This window comes from Crocodylus porosus, unplaced genomic scaffold (genome assembly GCF_001723895.1).
Source record: "Crocodylus porosus isolate Cpor-Errol unplaced genomic scaffold, CroPor_comp1, whole genome shotgun sequence".
Classification (NCBI taxonomy): Eukaryota; Metazoa; Chordata; order Crocodylia; family Crocodylidae; genus Crocodylus; species Crocodylus porosus.
Genome location: NW_017728942.1, coordinates 5,440,557 through 5,460,965, shown reverse-complemented (window position 1 = coordinate 5,460,965; position 20,409 = coordinate 5,440,557). Strand labels below are relative to the sequence as shown.

Below are 20,409 nucleotides of genomic sequence, written 5' to 3'. Positions count from 1 at the left end.
CTATAGCCTACCGTTTGTTTTCACTCGTTCCATCCCAAACAGAGGCAAAATGGAAGCCTCTTAACAAAAAAGTGACTAGCCAGATATACAATATTTAGACTATATCAAATCAAGAACCAAGAACATACAGACACTGGATGCATTTACCTCAAGGGAAGTGCATACTTGATATATGTATTTCTCCATTCCACAAACACTATGCAAACAACTCCAAATGCCTTTTGTATTAGTGATTTGTGCAGAAACTTAGTTTAAATCAGAGATGTGCCACGTCTCTACCTCTGACTCATGGCAAGTAAATCCTATTTCTTTATGAATGAAAATGGTGAGTACCCACTTGAGACTACCTCCTTTAAAAAGTGAGAACCGTAAGAACAGGAGCAATAGTCTTCTGTGCCTAAATATGTGGGAGAGTTTAATTTGCTATCATGTGTGTGACTCAAGAATTCCAGATGTGTGTACCAGAATTTGAGAAGTTGCTTAAGCAAGACTGCTCATTGCATTTTTGGTTTTTCGGTTTTTTTTTTTATAAGATTTTTATATTATTAATTTTTAAAAATAGGCAGGGTAGATAGCAGTGACATGACTAATTGTACGTAAAAGGCACCAAATGAAGGTTGCACAGGCAGAGAAACCTTAATACTGGCACTTCCTAACTTCTGCCCTCAATACCATGCTTTCAATGTGACCAATATGCATTTTAACTGAAAATAATAGGCTTTAAAAACATTGGAACCAGCTCTTTCAAAATCAGATTTAGCTTTTACCAGTCCTGTACCTGCTTTGGGAGGTTTAGAGTACCTGCTACTGAGACTGAAGCAGTTCTCGTACAGCAGAGACAGAATATAAAAAATAAACTCTATGTATTGTTTCATAAGCACTAGAGTGCTGCCAGACAATTAACACCCTAAACTTACCCTACAGTTCCTGTAGTTTATGTTCTAGTTGGGAAGGTCTTCTGGATTTTAAGTACTTTAATTAAATCCACTACGCCCTCAGTACAGTAGAATGAATTAAACTGACGCTACTACTGGCATCATCAGAGATGATGCCTCAACAAAGGAATAAGTCTTCCAGTTTTTTAATTTCTAGTTAATTTAAAGCTCAATTAGAAACATAGGAAGTTAATATTTGTCAAATAAAGAAATATACAAGCTAACCAACTCCCTGCCCCTTGGGACTGAATTCTACCTTCAGCTGCATGAAGTAGACGTGATTGACTATATCCCCCGCTGAAAAGGAAAACAGCCTTTTTCTCAGTAGTCTTATGACAGTGTTCTGAAAATTAAAAAAAAAAGTAATACTATATACATGCTAAATATTATTAGCCTTTTCAGAAGAGCTACAAACTTCTCATTCCTCTCTCATGGGATTGTCATCATTTGTGGCCATTAAAAGCCATCTTACTTTGAGTAACAACCACTCGGTTCTGGACGTGCAGAAACACTGCTGAGGTTGCTTGGCAACTACCGACAGACATCAGAAAAAGGGGGCCCAGAACGCACGGAACGGAGCAAGAACAGGAACTAGTTCCGCTGAAGAAAACCAAGGCCCTTAAACTGTGTAAGCCAATTTGAATTTTGCACAATAGGGCAAAGATCCTGCAATCTGCTTCAAAACACAGACAGACCCTGATGGACAGAGTCCAACGGAAGCGAGCAGTAATACTTCATATGAGCAGGTGACGGTACTACCAACCCATCCAGAACAGGTTGTGGAATCACGGCCTAAATTACTTGCCTGATCAGTGACCACAATTTGGAAACTTGCAGGGGAGTCCTGCAAGAACCACTGTATAAGCTAACTCCAAATGTTTCACAAAGTTTTAAGGCCAGGAGGTATCGATTAATCACCTACTAGAGCACTGACCAACCTGCAACCCATATACTACAACTGGCACAGGTAGTCTCTGCATGTGGCACATGGCAAATCAGAGAAGACAGGCAGCCAGTGCAGCAGCAGATAAGCTCAAAGCAGAGCAGATGATCAGGCAGGAAGTACAGGGCAGGAAACAGAAAGCAGAGTAGCGAGTGGGGTAGAGAAAAGGGACTGGAATGGCACTCAGGGAAGATGCAGAGCTAATCTGTGACAAGCCTGATTGGGACAAAAATGTTGGCCCACTGATCTAGCACAGCTTTTTATACATCCCAAGCTATCCTACCTCACCCAAACACCCTTATGCTGAGCCTGAAATTGGACCACAGCAATTCAGCCTTTAAGACACTAATCTATTGTATGCTAATCGTATGCTACAGGCAAAGAACTAGAGAAACCAAGGTGCCACCAATGACTAAGGCCCAGCAATAGAAAATTATGGATTACATAAGATCTACTCAAATGGCTCTAGCACAGGGGCAGGCAATTATTTTGGGCAGAGGGCCACTTACTGAGTTTTGGCAAGCCATTGAGGGCCACATGACAGGCAGCCCAGGACAGATACATTTTAATTTTCTAAATTTTTAGGGGCCTCGCGGGCCAGATAGAACAGCCTGACGGGCCACATCCGGCCCCTGGGCCGCATTTTGCCCACCCCTGCTCTAGCAGGCAGTAAAGCACAGGCAGCAGGAGCTGCACCCTTGCAGGTCACTGCCAAATCAGACCCAGGGAGGAAATTATTTCTGATCAAGTCTGGTCAGTTTGACTCTGATCAAGCAAGAAAGAAACAATGGGCAACTATCTTAAGAAAAGCTTTCTGTACCACCTCAGAGTGTTAGTTCTATCCAGTCCAGACCAAGGCAAAAAACACAGTATACCTGCCAAATGGTACATCAAGATAAAATTTCCTTCCTAATATCCAGAGATGACTAGTTGGGGTCCTGAAGCCTGAGATCTGATTACCCTCAAGAGTTCATGTAGATTACCAAATATTATGAGCATGGAAAGCAATGCGTGTAACCCGCATACTCCATAGCCAAAAGGATCCACTACAACTATCCAGCCTAAACACCTGGACACAGAAGCCTTAACACTTTTCCCTGAGGCAGGATCAAAATATATTTTTGTATGTACAGCATCTCTTTTGGTAGATTGTTTCGAAGCTTAAATTACACTTACTACCAGGAAGCTGCGTCTTATTTCACAGATGAGTTTAGCTAACTTCAACTTGCAGGCACTGTATCTTATCTGCAAGGTTAAAGAGAGACCCCCACAATCAGACATCTTTACAACGTGTAAATACTTATACACAATGATCAAGTTGTGTCCCAACCTCCTCTTGCTAAGCTGGATCAGTTGAGCTGCTTATGCCTCCTAACTCTAAGGCTTGCTCTAGATCCCAAGGATAAATTTTCAGAACTCCTTCAGAATTTCCCCATTTCTCCTGAAGTGGGGACACCCAAAACAGAAAACACTTTCACCGGTAGTCTAACCAAACAATGTGCAGCCGGAAGCATACTTTTGACCACTTACTACAGATATTCCCTTCTTGTATAACCAAGGATTGCATTAAGGCTCCCCCCTTAACAATACTTGTCCTCATTCTTCACTATGGCATTGCTAGATCTGTCAGCAAACTATCATGTGTGTCCTGTTAACTGTTGCTTTAACTGCACATTCCCAGGAATAGTCCAGTCACCACAGATTGCTTTGCCGATCAGTGCAAAATCTGGGCATGATTTTAAATGTTACAATAGCATACGAGTGATATCGTAGCTGTGATGGCCCAGAAATTATGCAAGAGGCAAGGATTTTGGGATAAAGTTAGACAAGCTCTCGAATGCAAGATTAATAATAGTAACAGAATTGCAAACTCTGAAGTCCTTCTGTAATCAAACATACAAAATAAGTACTCTGACTATGAAGGCCCAAATAAGATGGCATTCTTATTTGTTCCTCTAGAAAATCCTTTACTGACAACTGTGGCCTGATATTCATGTGGTAGGCAACAGAAAAGACATAGGGACAATTTAAAATAAACTCCTATATCATGCAATATTATTGTTAGAAATGAGTAATAAAAAACCCATGAATGTAATCAGCCCCCAAAAGCACCATTTGCTCCAAGTGCCAGGGTATCAGACATGCAGGCTGTGTACACACATGCATGGAAGTTTGGTTCCCCGGAACAAGTAGCAGTGGGACACCTTGTGCTGCTACTACTTGTCCCCGGGGAGCCTGGCACACAGCAGGTTACCCCAAATGGGGTACAGGAGGCTGGGGCCAACTCTGAGCTGGCTTCAGTAGCCTTACCTGGGGTCCTGGGGGCTTCCCAGGGCTGCAGCAGCAGGGATCCTGCCATGCAGTGCCTGGCCAGCAGCTGCAGTACGACTCTAGCCAGCCAGGTTCTGGTTTTGGGCAGGTTTTTTTGCCCCCCAGGGGTCAACCCTCCCACCTCAAAACCCCCACGCTGGTCCCTTACAGTGCAGAGAACAACGTGCAGTATGTGACACCACAGGTGTCTGCAATGCCACACACCGCACGGCCGCAGTCGTCTGGACAGTGCCGCAGAGTATATAGCACCTGCAACAAAAAGTTTCCGCATCTGGATCGGCCCTCCCACCACAACATACACTATCCTGTGTCCAGACTGGTACCATAAATGTCTGACAAAAACTGGGCTCAACAGGCATCAAAGACTCAATTGCCAAAGGAGTACGAGATGAAATACATAGTCTTCTTTTACCACAAAGGGCAATGACAACAACAATGAAATTACTTTTACTCAAAATATCATGCGGAACTTCCTCAAAGCCTTGAAGAAATCAGAATAATTCATACCCACTAGATCTATACTCCTAGTCAGAGAGACGATGATTTTTTTCCAGAAAAGGTGCCATCTATGCGACTATGCCAACTTAATTATGTGTTTAGTGTCTTCACTGATAGGATCCCTAAATAAGTTATCCATTATTTTATCCGTGGTTGATGCCAGGCTAGCTAGTGTATACTGGCAGTCTTTAATTCCTTTGGAATTTCCCCATTTTTCCAAAGTTTATTCAAAATTAACATTAATTGTTCAGGGAGTTCCTCAGCTAGTTCCTTAAAGACTCCTGACAGTTCAGTTTAGCAGAGGCAGCCTCATCTCCTCATCTGTTACACACTGTAAAGCTTTCTACCCCATCCACCTATATCCTCCTGCTGTTACAAATACTGCACTGAAATATTAGACATTTCTACCTTTTCTATATCACTATGCACAATCTGATCATGTACACCTCAATATATAGTTATAGCTAATATGTTTTTTAAATATCTGCTTATTATCTTTATGCTTTGGGATTGTATTCCCACATTTATCAGAGGGGATGCTGTGGCAGTTATTTATTTTACATAACTATTATAAAGTGGTTCTGGTTAACAGGCATAGATAGACAAGACAGTCCATTACTTTAACCCTCTCTCAACAAAAGTGTTTTTATTAAAAAGTCAATTTTTATTAGCAATTGGTCTAAGAAAGCTCTCTGTTTCCAACTTCACTTTTTTGATTTTTGCTTCACTTATTTTTGGTTTCAAAAAGACCAACAACTGCAGAAAGAAAATTATGCTCAAACTTTTCTTTCAGTTGGTCCTCAAGCCAGTACCAATACTTGACCAAAATGGGCAAGTCACATAACTAAACCGAGTCTTTCACTTTACTTCTACTGAGCTACCTTTGCTTTAGTAAATATACAACACATCAAAACAGTGAAATGATGCAGGAAGTATATTTTCCAGAACTGTTCAATGCGAGTGGAGACAAAACATAAACCATATGGAACATTTTAGAGTCTGTGTGTACAAGTAAAATCAAAGTCTGCTAACACACAACGAATTTAGAACCTGGACTCAAAAAACTGTGGAGGACAAAACAAAGTCTACAGTTTGGACGAACTCTTTTGATGTTCCTGCACAATAATTTCCCCCTAGAAGAGTTTCTAGAATATTTTCTCCCAATGGTTTTCCCTATTCTAAACAAATGTTCATTCTTTCAAATTGGTTTCAAAATAACCCAAAAAGGTTTGAATCTATTTCAAGCTACCTTGTTATGCTCATATTTTAATATTGATGATTTACAGAATTTTTCATAGGAAAGAATACACACAACAGACATCTTAAAAAAAAAAAAAAAAAAAAAAAAAATCACTAGAAAATGATTTTTCTCCAGTTTTACCAAATCACTGTCCATTCAGACAAAGTTACAAAATGAGAATCATTCCCATAAAGCAGAACTTCAAGGAATCTGTGTAACATGTTTAATATTTCTTGTGGCAAATGAGACACATAACATTGCACCTAAAATCTTCACTGATGCAGGCCTAGAAGGTTGTTTTCCTAACAGAGGGGTGGGCAAGATGTGGCCCACCAGGTCATTTTATCCAGCCCATAGGGCCCCTAAAAAATTTAGAAAATATTAATCTGCCCTGGCTGCCTGCCATGCAGCCCTTGATGGCTTGCCAAAACTCAGTAAGCGGCCCTCTGTGCAAAATAATTGCCTGCCCCTGTCCTAACCTGTAATGCAGCCCTATACCATCAAATATACAAAGAGGCAGGCAGTAGGGCTGCGTGAAGCTTCGGTCCCCGATTCCATTCATCGGAGATTCAGCCTGATCTGGTGGCCAAATCTGAATCGACTCACAGGACCCTTTAATCTCTCCGAATCAAATTGGAACTGTCCGAATTGCTTTGGAGAGGTTTGGAAAGATTTGAATATAGACACAGCTTTAAATGTTTTTTCTACATACCTCTAGGTAGCAGGCAGCTTGTAAATGCTGCGATGCTGGGGCGCATGGAGCATCCGACAGGAGCAAAGGGGCTCTCCAGAGCACTCAGCAGCAGACCCAGAAGTGGACCAGAAACACTTCCTGTCCATTTCCAGGTCTGATGGGGAACGTGGGGGAGGGGGGGGGCCTCCTTGTGCCCTCCCCCTCCCCCGGCTCAGCGACTAGTGTCTCCTGGGTCTGGGGGGACACCTGGGGGTCACCCTGTGGCTTATCGCCAAGCCAAGGAGGCGTGTAGGGCCCCTCTGCCCGCTCTCAGCAGACCTGGAAGTGGACCGGAAGTACTTCCGGTCCACTTCCAAGTTTGCCGCCAAGCACATGGAGGCTCCATGCACCCTAGCATCGCAGCAATCACAAGCTGCACCTGCTACCTCAAGGTATGTAGAAAAAACATTTAAAGCTGTGTCTATGTCCGAATAGCTGATTCTCTGAATCAGCATCACATCTTCAGATCTGGATTCAGGGGAATTTAATCAGGGACAGTGAATCAAATCAATTAATTGAATCACTGTCCCCGATTAGGGCCAAATCCAAATTGAATAGGGCCCACTTTGCACACGTAGGCAGTCAGATAAAGAGACCTGGAGGCAAACTCTACTCTTAGTTATAGCTGCATGAGTTGTCTGGTCGTATGTAACAGAGAGCAGACCTGGCCCATCAATTCTAGCTCCAGCTCCTTCAAGAACTGTAAGCAATTCCCCTAACTTGTCTGTGCCTCAGCTTCCTCCTCTGCATAACGAAGATTACCAACTGAGTTTAGGTTAAGTGCTTTAGAAAATGCTTTTCTACAAATTGATATCTTGAGAGCTATGGGTTTATGATTAGGGATATTTGCTTATATTTCAACAATATAATTACATACTAAATATAAAGTTTTAGTCTTTGTATAAAATTGCCTTAAACAGCTTAAGTGAAATACAAAAATATCTAAGCTGTTATGCCAATCACTGTTATGCAATTAAAATTCATGAAATGATTTGAAGTAGTTTAATTTTTCCACAGTAATGACATGGTAAATCAAGCTTAGCTACCATGTTTATTTTTAAACTACTTCAATCAGGGTTAAAAAATAGATATACACACAGTTTGCTGAACTTACATAATGTACTCAAGTATCCCATTACACCACTTTGTCTATAAAAAACTGAAGGGAAAATAAAATACCAGGAGATACAAGAGTAGACCATCTTCCCAGATGTGAACTTAGAAAAGCACCCTACTGGAACCCAAACCACAACACTCTACACTAACATTTCCAGTGACTGTAAAACACTAAGCCTATGAAGAAATGATTATAAAAGGGCATGCACTAGATTGCTAGAATCTAATATGAAAGTGTATTTGGGAAGAGGTGGGGGGGGTGGTAAGGAGAAGGAAAAACCTGTATACAAGGACAGCTTATTTAAAACTACAAGAGTTAGGAACAAAAGTGCAAAAAATCTAACAAGGAAGTCATATGGAAAATCCCTCAGCTAGTTGTTAAGTTGCCACTGAAGACAAAATGTGAAGTCTACTGAGACTACCTACAGCCTCAGAAGAAAATACTCCACACCTCTGCTTGCTCCATTAGCTCAGTGCTCTTGGGAGTCTACGAGGGTACAGCAGGGACAGGTGATTATTTTCTGGTGCCTCGACTGAAAATACAACCAAACACAATGACTTATTTACAGCTCTATGGAGAATACAGTAAGCAACAGGTAGTTAATACATCAGGTCCCAATATTTCTTATGCTATAACAAGGATACTCGATACACAACAGAACATCTTGAAAATACATTCACAATTAGTTTAATCAGGAAATAAAAAAAACCCCAAACAACTTTGTCCTGTAGCTCCCAAAAATGTAATAGAAGTATTATTAATTATATTTAAGTGTTTACAATTAAATATTTGCTGATCTCTAAAGGCAAAAGTGTTTAATTATGGTTAAAAAGGGAGTGCCAATCTGCATACAAGTCACAAACTTGTATTACTGAATCAGGCCTTTACTGCCTGAACACAACAGGCAGCATTGTATTCATTTGGGTAAAAGAGGAGATTTTCAAGGCAATTAAATTCTTATCAGTGAATATGTCTTCAGTTGAGTTACTGAGACACGTAGATGATGAAGGTTAAACTTTACAATATACTTATTCTCAGTTCTTCCTCTTCAAAGTTGTGGCCTAGACATCCCTAACATATGAAGATAAGCTACATCTAAAAATAAAGATGGAAATAGTTTGCAACAGGTCCTGCTGAAATTAGACTTCAAAGAGTTAACCATGCCTGCCTCTGTTTTAAAGAAGGCCTAAGAAATTGTAGGGAAAAAAAAAACAAAAAAACCCTAAAGCTTGTGAAGGCTGTGAGTCTTACAGCAACATGTATATCTGCATCACTACCACTAAAGGATTCACCAGAAAAAAAACAATTCATCTTCCTTATCAAAATTGAAACCTCTCTGCTTGGTTTTAGCCCCTCCATGAATCTTGGAAACAGACAAATATGAATATCAATACATTTAGCTTGGCTGAAGGAGACTACAGTAAAGGTATTGTATTGATTAAAAAGGTTCCTCCATAGAACCAATACACTGGAATTTGAAATACTGAATCCAAGTTACAATGTCTCCATCTGCAAGACCATATTTGATGGAAGGCATCTGCTGAAACAGAGGACTTCCAGGGATTACAATAAAGTGAACGGTTTCAAAGGTAAAAATGAGGCTAGGAGATTCAGAAAGATTCTGTGCATGAATAAAAAAAAACATTCATTTCTCCCAAACAGGAATGTCAAGAAAACAATAGTTTTAGCTGGTAAAAACAAATGATCATTTAGCGACCGGTACTCAACCTTTGTCCCTGAATGCCCAAACAGGCAGTCCCTGGTCTATCCACTGGCCAGATTGTGGTTCTGATCCAGCGCCTGGGTCCAGAGCAGCAGCCACCATCTGGGCGTGCAGAGGAGGGGCAGGGCGGCAACCCAGGGTGAGCCCCACGGAGGGTGGGGAAGTGGGGATGGGTTGGAAGGGAAGGGAAGGGACATGACCCAGCCCCATGGGGAAAAAGGGGACATGGATTGAGGGGGCATGGCCTGGATCCAGGAGGCTCCAACCAAGTGCACAGGGTTTGGTGTTTGGGAATTCGGCAGCGGGGAGGGTAGCTGTATTAATGGCCACCACTCCCCTGCTGCCAAATTTCCTGACCCATGGGGAGCTCATGGATCACTGGTTAAGCATCCCTGGTCTAGGCTGTCTGTTCAAGCAGCGTGAGAAAATAAAGATTTAAGAAAAATTCATGATAAAACCATAATTCTTGAAAAAGGACATAACATGATAAGAAGCCAACACAAGCATGTTAGTCATATTCTTGAAGGAGCTGGAAGAAAGACACCCTGAACTTTCCTCAGAAGGATCTGCAGGGAGAGACTGCATGGAAACCTTGAATGACCAGTGAAACGTTTCTATAAATATAGTTTCAGATCTGGAAATACATGGGGGTTTTGTATAAGTATTCAGTAATATAACCTTAGACTGCTGCTTTGTAATAGAAGTTAGATAGAGAGGAAGCAATATGCCACTGTAACGTTACACTGCAAAACTGATAGAGGAGGAGGAAAGACTACTTTGAAAGTTTTACATTTCCTTTAAATTCAAATATTTGGGAATCATTTCATCTCTGGTCATTCACAAATTATGACCCAAAGCCTGTACAGAATTAAGTGGAAGGACAGATAGTTTTTAGCAGGTGGAAATGAGAACAAGAGGAACTTAGAAAGGCACGAGTTACAGGCCACTGCCATTACTTTTTGCCAAAACTTATGGTTGAAACACCACTACTACCACAAAAATAAAAATTAAAAGAAATTGCTAACAAATTATCTGCAGTATACAATAAGCTTTAAGTGCTGTTATGTTTCTCCTTTTTGCTTCTCAGATTACATCAGTCATGTTTATTCTACTATTCATAATCATAATTATTGCCCTCAAAGCTGACTACAACTAACAGTCTGTACTAGGTTAAAAACTGTCTATGCCTACTTAAAAAGCATGAAACTTAAAGCTCAACACCAAAGTGAATTCTACTGCTATATTTCTGGACAGTCCTCCTAATATGTTGTACTGTAAGGACTTAATAAATCAAACAGTTTCTGATACACGTGGCTGTAGTTTAAAAGGAAGAGTTTACCATAGCCGTTTATCAGAAAACTGCAACATTTAAATACAAGCACAAGTGTCGAACTACAAGGCCAGGAACAATAATTTAGAAGACAAAGAGTTTTCTTTACTTGTGACAACACAAAACTGGCGGTTTAACAACTGTTTTTACCAGAAGGATTTCCCCCCCCCCTTAAAATAAACAAACAGGCATAACTTGCCATCCAAAGTACTATTATTCTTTCCTATATAGCTAAAAGCTAGCAAATTTTGCAAGGGAGAATGAATCACCAAGCCAATCAATTTAGAAGTAAAACATTCTTGCTAGCAATACATGGCTTTTAAAAAATGAAGTCTGCATCTTCAACAGCGGGCTTTAGTTTCGCTACGTACAATTGCACGAGTCTTCTAGGAGCATAAAGGAAACAGGCAGGATTACCCACCTTTAAAGGAGCTGTCAACTGTTTCAATGTTTCAGCTGTTTGTGGGATACAGTATTTTAAATTAATTCATACAAATCAGCTCAGTTCATATTGTTAATATACACTTAGGGACAGCACCGGAGCCTACTAAAGTCAACGTATTCTTGTTCCGCTGACTTTGGTGAGCCTCGGATCATTTCCTCACATGCTCGTGCTCAGCAGAGGACGTCAACATCTGTAGACCAAATTATGTCACAGGACAGAAACCGCGTACCACTAGCGAGTGCTTCTGGAGGCTTGCTGGTGGAATATGTTTAGACACACCCCTGGCCAGGAGAATGCAACGTGCACCATTTCTTTTTGTCCCGGGGAGCCTCTCATGCCCAGAGCTCAAGACCCGCAATAGCAAAAATGAAAAAAATACGGTAGAGAAAGATGACCAGGAAGTCAAAGCTGCACAAACAACTGCCCAGCTCACACTGCCACTGGTACATTGGCAAAGATATCCTCTATCTATACCTTCAAGGAACATGGGGGGGAAGGTCAGAGTTTTGTACCCACTTTATAACAGAAAGGGAAAATAATTTTAATGAAGTCCTAGATTCAAAGAAATGACAGCATCTTCCTAGGAGGGGTAATTTTTTTCTCTTCCAGAAATTAAAATGTTTTCATAAAAGTTCAGCTCATGCATAGCTATACCACAGCATGCAAGCTCCAAAAAACTGATTTTTTTTTAAATTTAAATCAGATATAGCTGTCTTTCAAACTTAAAGAAATGGAAAATAACATTTAACTTCCATAAACAGCAGCTGCAACCATTGCAAGATGTATGCAGTACCAAGCTTTTTATCATAATATTTACCCAACTGATACACTGTCAGTTTATTATTGTGTAACAAGCCTTGTCAAAAGACAACCGTGTCAATTCTTAGGACAAGGTTTATAATAAATAGCAAGAAATTCCCTCTGCCTGTATTCATCCACCCCCCATTTCACATTCCACAATATAAACCCTATCAGAATCCATGACTGGTTAACTAAGTTTGAACAGGATTTTTAGGAAATCTTTTAAGAAAAACTTCACAATCAAACATTATCCCTCTGTGCACAGTAACATTTCTCTCTGTTTCAGACAACAGTAACTAGAAAAATATGGTCTTTGCCTTCTGTTAGCAGGAAGTCTTTGGCCACCTAAATTGACTCGAAAAATTAACACCTTGTGAGCTTTATTTGGCCACCAGAAAAAACTTATTTCTGTCAACAGTGTAGAACCAGATAAAGTCACTTTTATGTTTCCTGGCAATGAACTGACATGACCATTCTGAAAAAGATTATATTTGTACACAGTCCTAAATGAACTGTGAAGATGGAGAAACAATGTTCATGGGCATCACATGCTGTCTGTAACTAATAAGTTTTAAAAGACTCAGTTATAAGTGTTATGACAAAGGGAAAGAACATAGTATTTATGTTTCTGGACAGAGAATATATAGGAATTACTGGAACTTCAGTTCTGCTTTCTAAAACTTATTCTTGTTTATTCTGGTGATTTTAAAGAAGAAAATTGATTTCCAAAGACAGGCATAGCAAGTTAACGATTGTGCATGATAGGAAGCTATCTGGTAGAGGGCAATATGTACTGAGAGATGGAGTCATTTATTTCTAAGTCACTTTTTTTTTTTTTTCTTAAAGCCAGTCCAGACTGATACTGACCATACATTTTTACTAACTGATTGCTGTTCACAGGCCTTTATGAAATGACTGGGTACCACAATTTAATTTGTTGTTGTCCAGAGTAGACAGACAATTCAAATGTGTATCGGTGACTATCTCCATGCCCCATCAAACATATTTTAAATTGGGTGTGAGCAAGAGGGCAAAGAGAGGGAATTCCAAAACGTTAAAGGATAGATTGATTTATGTCTTAATTTCTTTTGAATAAATGGAAATAGGAAATTCACACATGATCTGTCACAGCAGTGAAAACTGAGCTATTCAATACAGCTTCTTACATCAGCTTTAATAAGCAATAATTTGCCTCCCTATCAAGCCTTTCTATTCAGTACCTTGAAAATATCAGCTTGTGCAAGAGTTAAGCATAATCCTAACAGGGCATTACTTGTGGGGAAACTGAGACACTGAAGGGTTAATTGATCTATCCAAGGTTGCACAGCCAGACTAGCTGAGCTAGAAATACAACCCCAATCTACCAACCACAAAGCCATCTTTTTCTTGTCATCCTTCCAAGTGGATTTCATATAAATATCTTACTTAACAGTGTCTCATTTCTGCTCAAATATTTCCACTTTCCCCAATACTCCTCAAAACCCTACCAAATTCTCCATGACCCCTGCTTACTTTTCCTTTTTTTAAAAGGCATACAAAACAGTGACCCCATCTCCTAGAGCCTGTCAACCACAACTGCAGCCAGGACAAAGGGAAAAGGTTATCAGAAAGCAATGCAGGAACATCATCTTCCCAGATGCACTGGGATCACATTTTTTGCCCCCTAATCCTGATTACAGCATTAGATAAGCCCTCTTCTCCACCTGCCCCATTTTCTTCTCCAATTGATTTAGTCCTTTCTGTTTTGTCAGAGACAAGTGCATGAAATCCTACACAAAGCCAGACAGAGAAGGATCATGTCAGCTCCACTCTTACCATTTATTTGAAAAATGCAACATGCAGCAGCACAGACCTGGTCCCCTGCAGAATTCTCATGAAAAGATGGTTTCAAATGTTGAGGAGGGAGGGAAGGAAAGGAAGGGAAGTCACAGGCTTCCTGCTATTACTAGCCAAATTTAAACCCTTGCAAATCACAAGGGGCCCTGTTGTTGTCGGTCTTGTGGCGATGAGAAAGATTTGGTGGACGTGAAGTCCAAATTATAATCCAAGCAAAGAGAGGGCACACTGGAAGGACAGAACAAGAAAACTGTACTCTTGCTGCCCACGACATAAATGCTTGTATAGATGATTCAGTCCACAGCGTTACAAAATTTAACCCCTTCCATAAGTACTGGCAGCAGTAAGGCTAATGCTGGGCATCCAAAAATCTCACTTCACAAAGATTTTTGTTGGTAGCTATGTCCTACTTCTCCAGTATCCCATGACCGTTCACCTACACAGCAACACTTTACTGTCCCTACTTCCCACCTGCAAAAGACAAACATTTTTGCTCTTCCTAACGAGGCTGCAGATTACAAGAACAATTTTTGAAACAGTCTTTATTGTAGTTAACTTGGCTAAAACTTTAACCACCCTCAAATTCATCTTAATGTAGTTAACTATTAAACATGTAATTACTTGGCACACACGATTCCTCACTATTTATCAAATAATTAATTAGCTCAACAATCAAGAAATTAAATCCCAGAGGACAATTTTATAGTTTTATGGAACAATACAGATTTTACCTAGTTAAAATGCTACACTTAGGACATAAGACCAAGTTTATCCAAGTAACTTAGGACAACTGCCACAACACAATTCAAGGCAGAAGTTATATAACTGTTACAGTAAGCTAACATACTTTGTATTGGATTGGCTGCTTAACTAGCAGAAATTATTTATTTTTTTAAAAAGCTCACACAAAGAAAAAAAAACTTTTTTTTTTTTTTATTCACTACGTTATCCACTTCATACTTGGCATGTTAAACATTTTCTACAACATGTATTTTCTGCTTGTCGCAGAAGCAACCAAAACAAGGACATCCAAATTTTTGACAGCACTATCAGACTTTTAAGCCAAGTGACACGACTAACCTCAGTCACTGGAGAGAATTAACCACCGCATCCCTGTATGTGGGCAGCAAAAGGAATTCTAGTGGATATCTATGCCAAGGAATAAATAACAATTTGTAACCTCCACTGTATTGCAGTCAAACTAATGGAGACCACTCACATGACTGAGAATTTGCTATATACATATATATGAATGAGGGCTATATACTTGGGGAAAAATGTTTTTTTAGGGCAAAAACAGAATCTTTAACAAATAGAAGCTAAAAATATTGAGCATCGACTTATATTATAATGCAGTCTAAACTTTCTTCCAAAAGACTGCCTGCCTTATGCTGAACTAGTATACCGGGATCAGGAGGAAGTACTGTGCAGGTTCCTTGGCTAAATGTTTAGTTCAGAAATTCTTACTCAAGAATTAACTACTTCAAGACAATGAACTTGCCTAAATGAAGAAGATTCATACACTAAACAACTAACAATTAAGTTATTAAACAATACAAAAACATATTATGACGGGGGGGGGGGGAAGGGGGGAAGAGATGAAGATACAATACAATTCAACAAAAGTATGCTGTACTTTGAAATTTCAATACCTGAAAATTAAGTCAGAATTATAGCTATTATAACAGCACACTCCTCCCTCAGGCAGGTTTTGGAATATGCAACTAGCACATTCCCAGACTTGGGTGAAAAAGAGAAAAGAAATAAATTTTAAAAACCCAGTAAACACAAATCCTTTTAGCCAAAATTTCCACCAATTTTTCTAGCTAGTTAAAGCCGAAGAAGAGCAAAAGGAAACTTTTCAGATAACTGTACAGCTCTGTTTGGATGCTATTTAACAATATGATTCAGTTAGTCTAAGGTGCACCTCTACTTTGCATTCTGCCTGATACATAAAGTCAGAAAGTAATAAGGGCTTTGTCTAACATTGCAGTCCAATGAAAACTGTCAAATAACTGAACAGAGGTCTTCAGGTAGAAACAGGAAGCTTTCAGAAATGCTACAAACACCATCAATCTAACCAAACAACAGAGTAAAAAAAAAAAAAAGTGACAGACAAAAAGAAAAGAAATATAACCTAGCACCCCAATAATTCACAAATCAGAGCATAAGGAAGATAGAACAAATATGGTATTTGTTCCGGTAAGCAAAGAAATGTTCATGTGTACTCTAATAAGAAAGAATGTTTATAGCTGTATGAACCAATGTGCTATAGCAAAGATAAATCAGTGTCAGCCATGTTGCGAAAGACAGTGTAGTAAAAACTTAGTCCTAATCTGATACATGGAGCCCCAATCAAATAATTGTATAGCAATCTCCCGTATTTATTTTGGGACACGGCTCCCAATTAAACAGCATATCATAATAAATATTATTCCCCCCTAGCATACACATTCAAAGTCCATCAGTCCTAATATTAGGAAAAAAATATACCAAGATACAATGCAAAATTAACCCCTCTCATATGGTACATACATCCAAAAGTATGTGGTGAAAATAAATGAAGGTACTTACTCAGCATTAAATCCATTCACATGTAAGATCCTCATCTGTTTGACTATTGTGCTTTTACCGGATTCACCAGCACCTAGAAAATGAAAGTAAATCAGTTTCAGATGAAAACATGAGTGATGCAGCAGCACAGCATATTTTTCTCTTCAGGGGCAAACCTAAAAAAAAAAAAAAAAAATGAATTACTCAGCACAAGAGCAAAAAAGTGAAGGAAAAAGAAGTAATTGTCACTGGAAGCTGCAGCTGTAGCTAAAAATAAATGCCCAGCTCAAGTCATGTGTCAGATCCAAATCTTGGATCATTTCACTGTCCATTTTTCCAGTTCAACGTCAAAAGTAGATTGAGGGGCCTGGAGGAACAGAGAAGTACAACTTCAAAATGCTGTGGAGAAGATGAAAATGAAAGGTCTGAATCTAGTTATTTTGTCACCACATACTAGTGAAGAGAAAGACCAAAATGGAGTCCCTGTTAGATTACAGTGTTTTTCAATTAAAACCTCAAAATCTTTTCCATTAAAGTTTTTTTTTTTTACACAGTAAAAAAACCCCTTTAAATTTACACAGGATACGGAAATTGTTACCTGAAAATGGATAGCAGCCCCTTGTTCCTCCACTCGAAGAGCTACATAAAATCCCCCTCCTCCAACCTTAGTCTGCATCCTGTAAGCAAACTCCCCATCCTCTCCACATGCTCCAAACCACTCACAGCCCAATGGGTTGCAGAGAAGGCCCTCTCCAGACTGCATTGTCTGAACGGTATCCCCCCCAGCCAGCCTCTTCCTCTGTCTCCACACTCGCTCTGAACTGCAGAGAAAGCTCCTTCACTTTTAGTGAGCTTCTTACAAGCAGCCCCATTCTATTTCTGCCCCACCTCTTACACCCCTACCAAAAAAACACCCTCTAGTCTGCACATTGCACCCACTCTCTCTGCATATGAAAAGGATTCAGCAACAAAATTCAACTGAACCATCCCCACTCACAGATCAGTGGCTTTCTATGCAAAGCAGACAGACATTTTTTGCAGGAGTAAACCCTGACCTGGCAAAATATACATGCAGATGCTCTTTCGCATCTTTCGGCTGCTTGTTTTCCCATGCTGTTAGCCTGGGTCTAACCAAAAGAAAGATGATACACAACTCGACAGGGTGGGTTCACAGAGGCACAGTTTGTTTTTAAGATGCCAGGCCTTCCCCAGCACATACTAACAGCAAGCACAAGCCTCCATTTTGAGCCTCACATTCAAAACTGTATTTTACAGTTTTATTTCAAAGTTCATTTTCTATCTATCACACTAACCTCTGCTCGCTTCTTTCCCTTCCCCCTTCCAGATGGATTCCCTCCTCCTCCCTGCTTCAAGACCCTCACAATCCAGTCCTCTTTCCAGACAAGCCACTCTGGGCATTTTGCTGCCCTAATGCCAAGTCTCACTCCTCTTTTTGTCCCCCTTTTCAATGACTCATGTATACAAGCAGGCTAAGAATAGCTTCTGCCCATCGTTTTGCAGGTAGGTGAACATTAAACCTTACTGAGCCATTACAGCAAACACAGCTACAAACTACAGCATGCAATTAGGACATGCACCAAAACCAATCAAAAGGACAAATGTTTCCAGGTAAGAGAGACTGGGTTTTCACAGCTGGAAATAGCCTAGACGTTGCAGTACATGTTGTATGTCCTAGGATACTTCAGCAGATTGATTAATAAACACATTTCCCCTGTAACTTTACATTAGACAGATTTCAACATTTCATCTCACTGTCTGATCAGTTTCTTTTTCTTTGCATTCTTTCCTTGAAAAAATATCATAAAAGTATGTGTGTCACTGACATGACAGAGTCTGAACTTCTTTAAGTCAAATAAAACATCTAGGGACTTATATAAAGCATCATACATTGGTCTGAGTAAGCCCATTTCCACAACTTGTTGACCACTATGGGACAATAGGGGTACATTAGGGCCCTGTTCTTGCAAACACTTTTCACATGTGCTTAAAATTTACTACCATGGGTAGACCCACTGCTTTCCGTGCTAACTGTAGGGGGGAAAAAAGCAAGCACACACCTCTTCACAGCATTACAGATCCATCCGGCAGGACGTACTGAACTGCACAGTTTTATTCTGAACACATTTATAACATACTCTAATATTATTTTGTGCTTGCAGTGCTCCTCATTTGCCAACTGCAAGTGCTTTACAAAGAAGGGTAACACCACAGACAGCCTTTTTTACGATTAATGTATGTACGTTATGGGTTTCACATAATACGACAGCTACCATTTCAAATCATATCTAGGTTGTTCACAGTAAAAATAAATGTGAAGAGACCTTTTAAGCATCATAAACCGCCTGCAAATTTTCATTTATGTAAGTATCTCAACCATTTTCAGCTACCAAAGCTAAAAAAAGGCATATCAAAACCAACAGGCTTCTATTTTTGAGATCCTGTTACTTATTTAAGCCACCAAACCGATTTTTGAGATTTCCCTTTATGTACAGCATTCAGCCTGAGATACGGGAGGCTGGTTTCCCTGAAACTGAAAGCCAAGCTATACTGAAAAGAGGGGTTTTCTACTGAGAACACTGGCAAACCCTTCAGGGCTGCAGATGCTGCTGTAATTCTCCTAGTAATTTCTCCATTTATGTCAAGCCTCTTCCCTTCTTCAAATTAGCACTTTAAACAATTCACTAACAGTAACTTATTAAGTCTGCACCCCTGAAAAATTAATTTAAGATGTCACCAGAACCAATTCAGTTTTACTGAGGCCTAACCTATCCTCCATGCTAAAAATCCCTCAATACATTCCCAAGCAATACACTCTATAGGAGCAGAAATTGCCAGTATCTTATGCCACATCTTAAAATTTATTTTACCACAATAGGACTGCCTGGGAAACATTTTCTAATTTGTTCTTTCTTTTTAACACCGGACCCTTTCAACACCTGTTCAACCTGTATTTCTAAATATATCTGCCGAAAACCAAAGCACATGCAAACAACTGAAATCAGCTGTTAAAATAATCTATCAAGGCATACATCCCTTTCCCAACACACTCAACCTTCATCTTATGCAGCATGAAGAAATAACACGCCAAACGAGACAGAGGACAGCGTATGTGGCCATGACCCTGTTAGTAACAGCCCATTACCCACCGCAACCCTGACATTACACTACACAGCTTCCCCTCCGCACGCATGGCCCCCACCCCGTAACTGCCCGTCTTGTTCCTCTTCAGGATTAACATCCCTGCCACAGTCGCCCAAATACTTTCCTCCTTCCTCTTTTCCAGCCCAATATGCTCCCCACCCCCCACCCCTTCAGAGGCTATTTGCCACTACCTCTCTCTTCCCCACCCTGGGGTGGAAGATTCGTAGATGTCTGGGTCAGAAGGGACCTTAGCTGATCACCCAGTCCAACCCCCTGCCCAGGGCAGGGAAAAGCACTGGGGTAAAGGAAAGAGCGCTGGGGGGCATTTACAAGGAGAGTAAGGTGCATTTATTTCCCTCCGAAAGGGGAGTTCCTCCCAGCCCCTCTCCCCAACAGCCAGTTGTGGGGGGAGGCCAAGTTCTCCCTTGTGCTGCAGCAGGAAGAGCCGGAGTAGGCCCCGAGGACCTGCCAGCTCTTCTGGGAAGCCTTTTCCCTGCATCATCTCCTCCCTGCTGCCCTCCAGGCTCCTTCCCTCCCCCTGGCCGGGGGCTGCGGGTCATCCCACAAAGAGCAGCCTCTCCCCGGCCCCGGGCCCCCCCTTACCCAGCAGCAGCAGCCGGTGCGTGGCCCGGTAGACCTGCTTGTCCTTCTGCAGCTGCTTCTCGATTTTCTTGTTGGCCTCGCGCTGCGCCTTCTCCTCGTTGCGCTGATCCTCCGTCTTGCTGTTCCCCAGGCAGCCCATCTTGGGGCGGGGGGCCGGGG

The 20,409-nt window shown here is 40.6% G+C and overlaps 1 protein-coding gene across 1 annotated transcript in view; it reads right to left on the bottom strand.

The window, feature by feature from the left end:
• GNAS (GNAS complex locus) overlaps positions 1–20,403 on the bottom strand; it is a 136,236-nt gene extending 115,833 nt beyond the window's left edge. The window contains exons 1-3 of the mRNA XM_019548197.1: positions 20,251–20,403; positions 16,507–16,579; positions 5,806–5,808 (exon numbers count right to left, since the gene is read on the bottom strand). Of these exons, the coding sequence (XP_019403742.1) occupies positions 5,806–5,808; positions 16,507–16,579; positions 20,251–20,389 (215 nt within the window). The 5' untranslated portion in view covers positions 20,390–20,403. The remainder of the gene's footprint in view (positions 1–5,805; positions 5,809–16,506; positions 16,580–20,250) is intronic.
• Between the last annotated feature and the right edge of the window lie 6 nt (positions 20,404–20,409).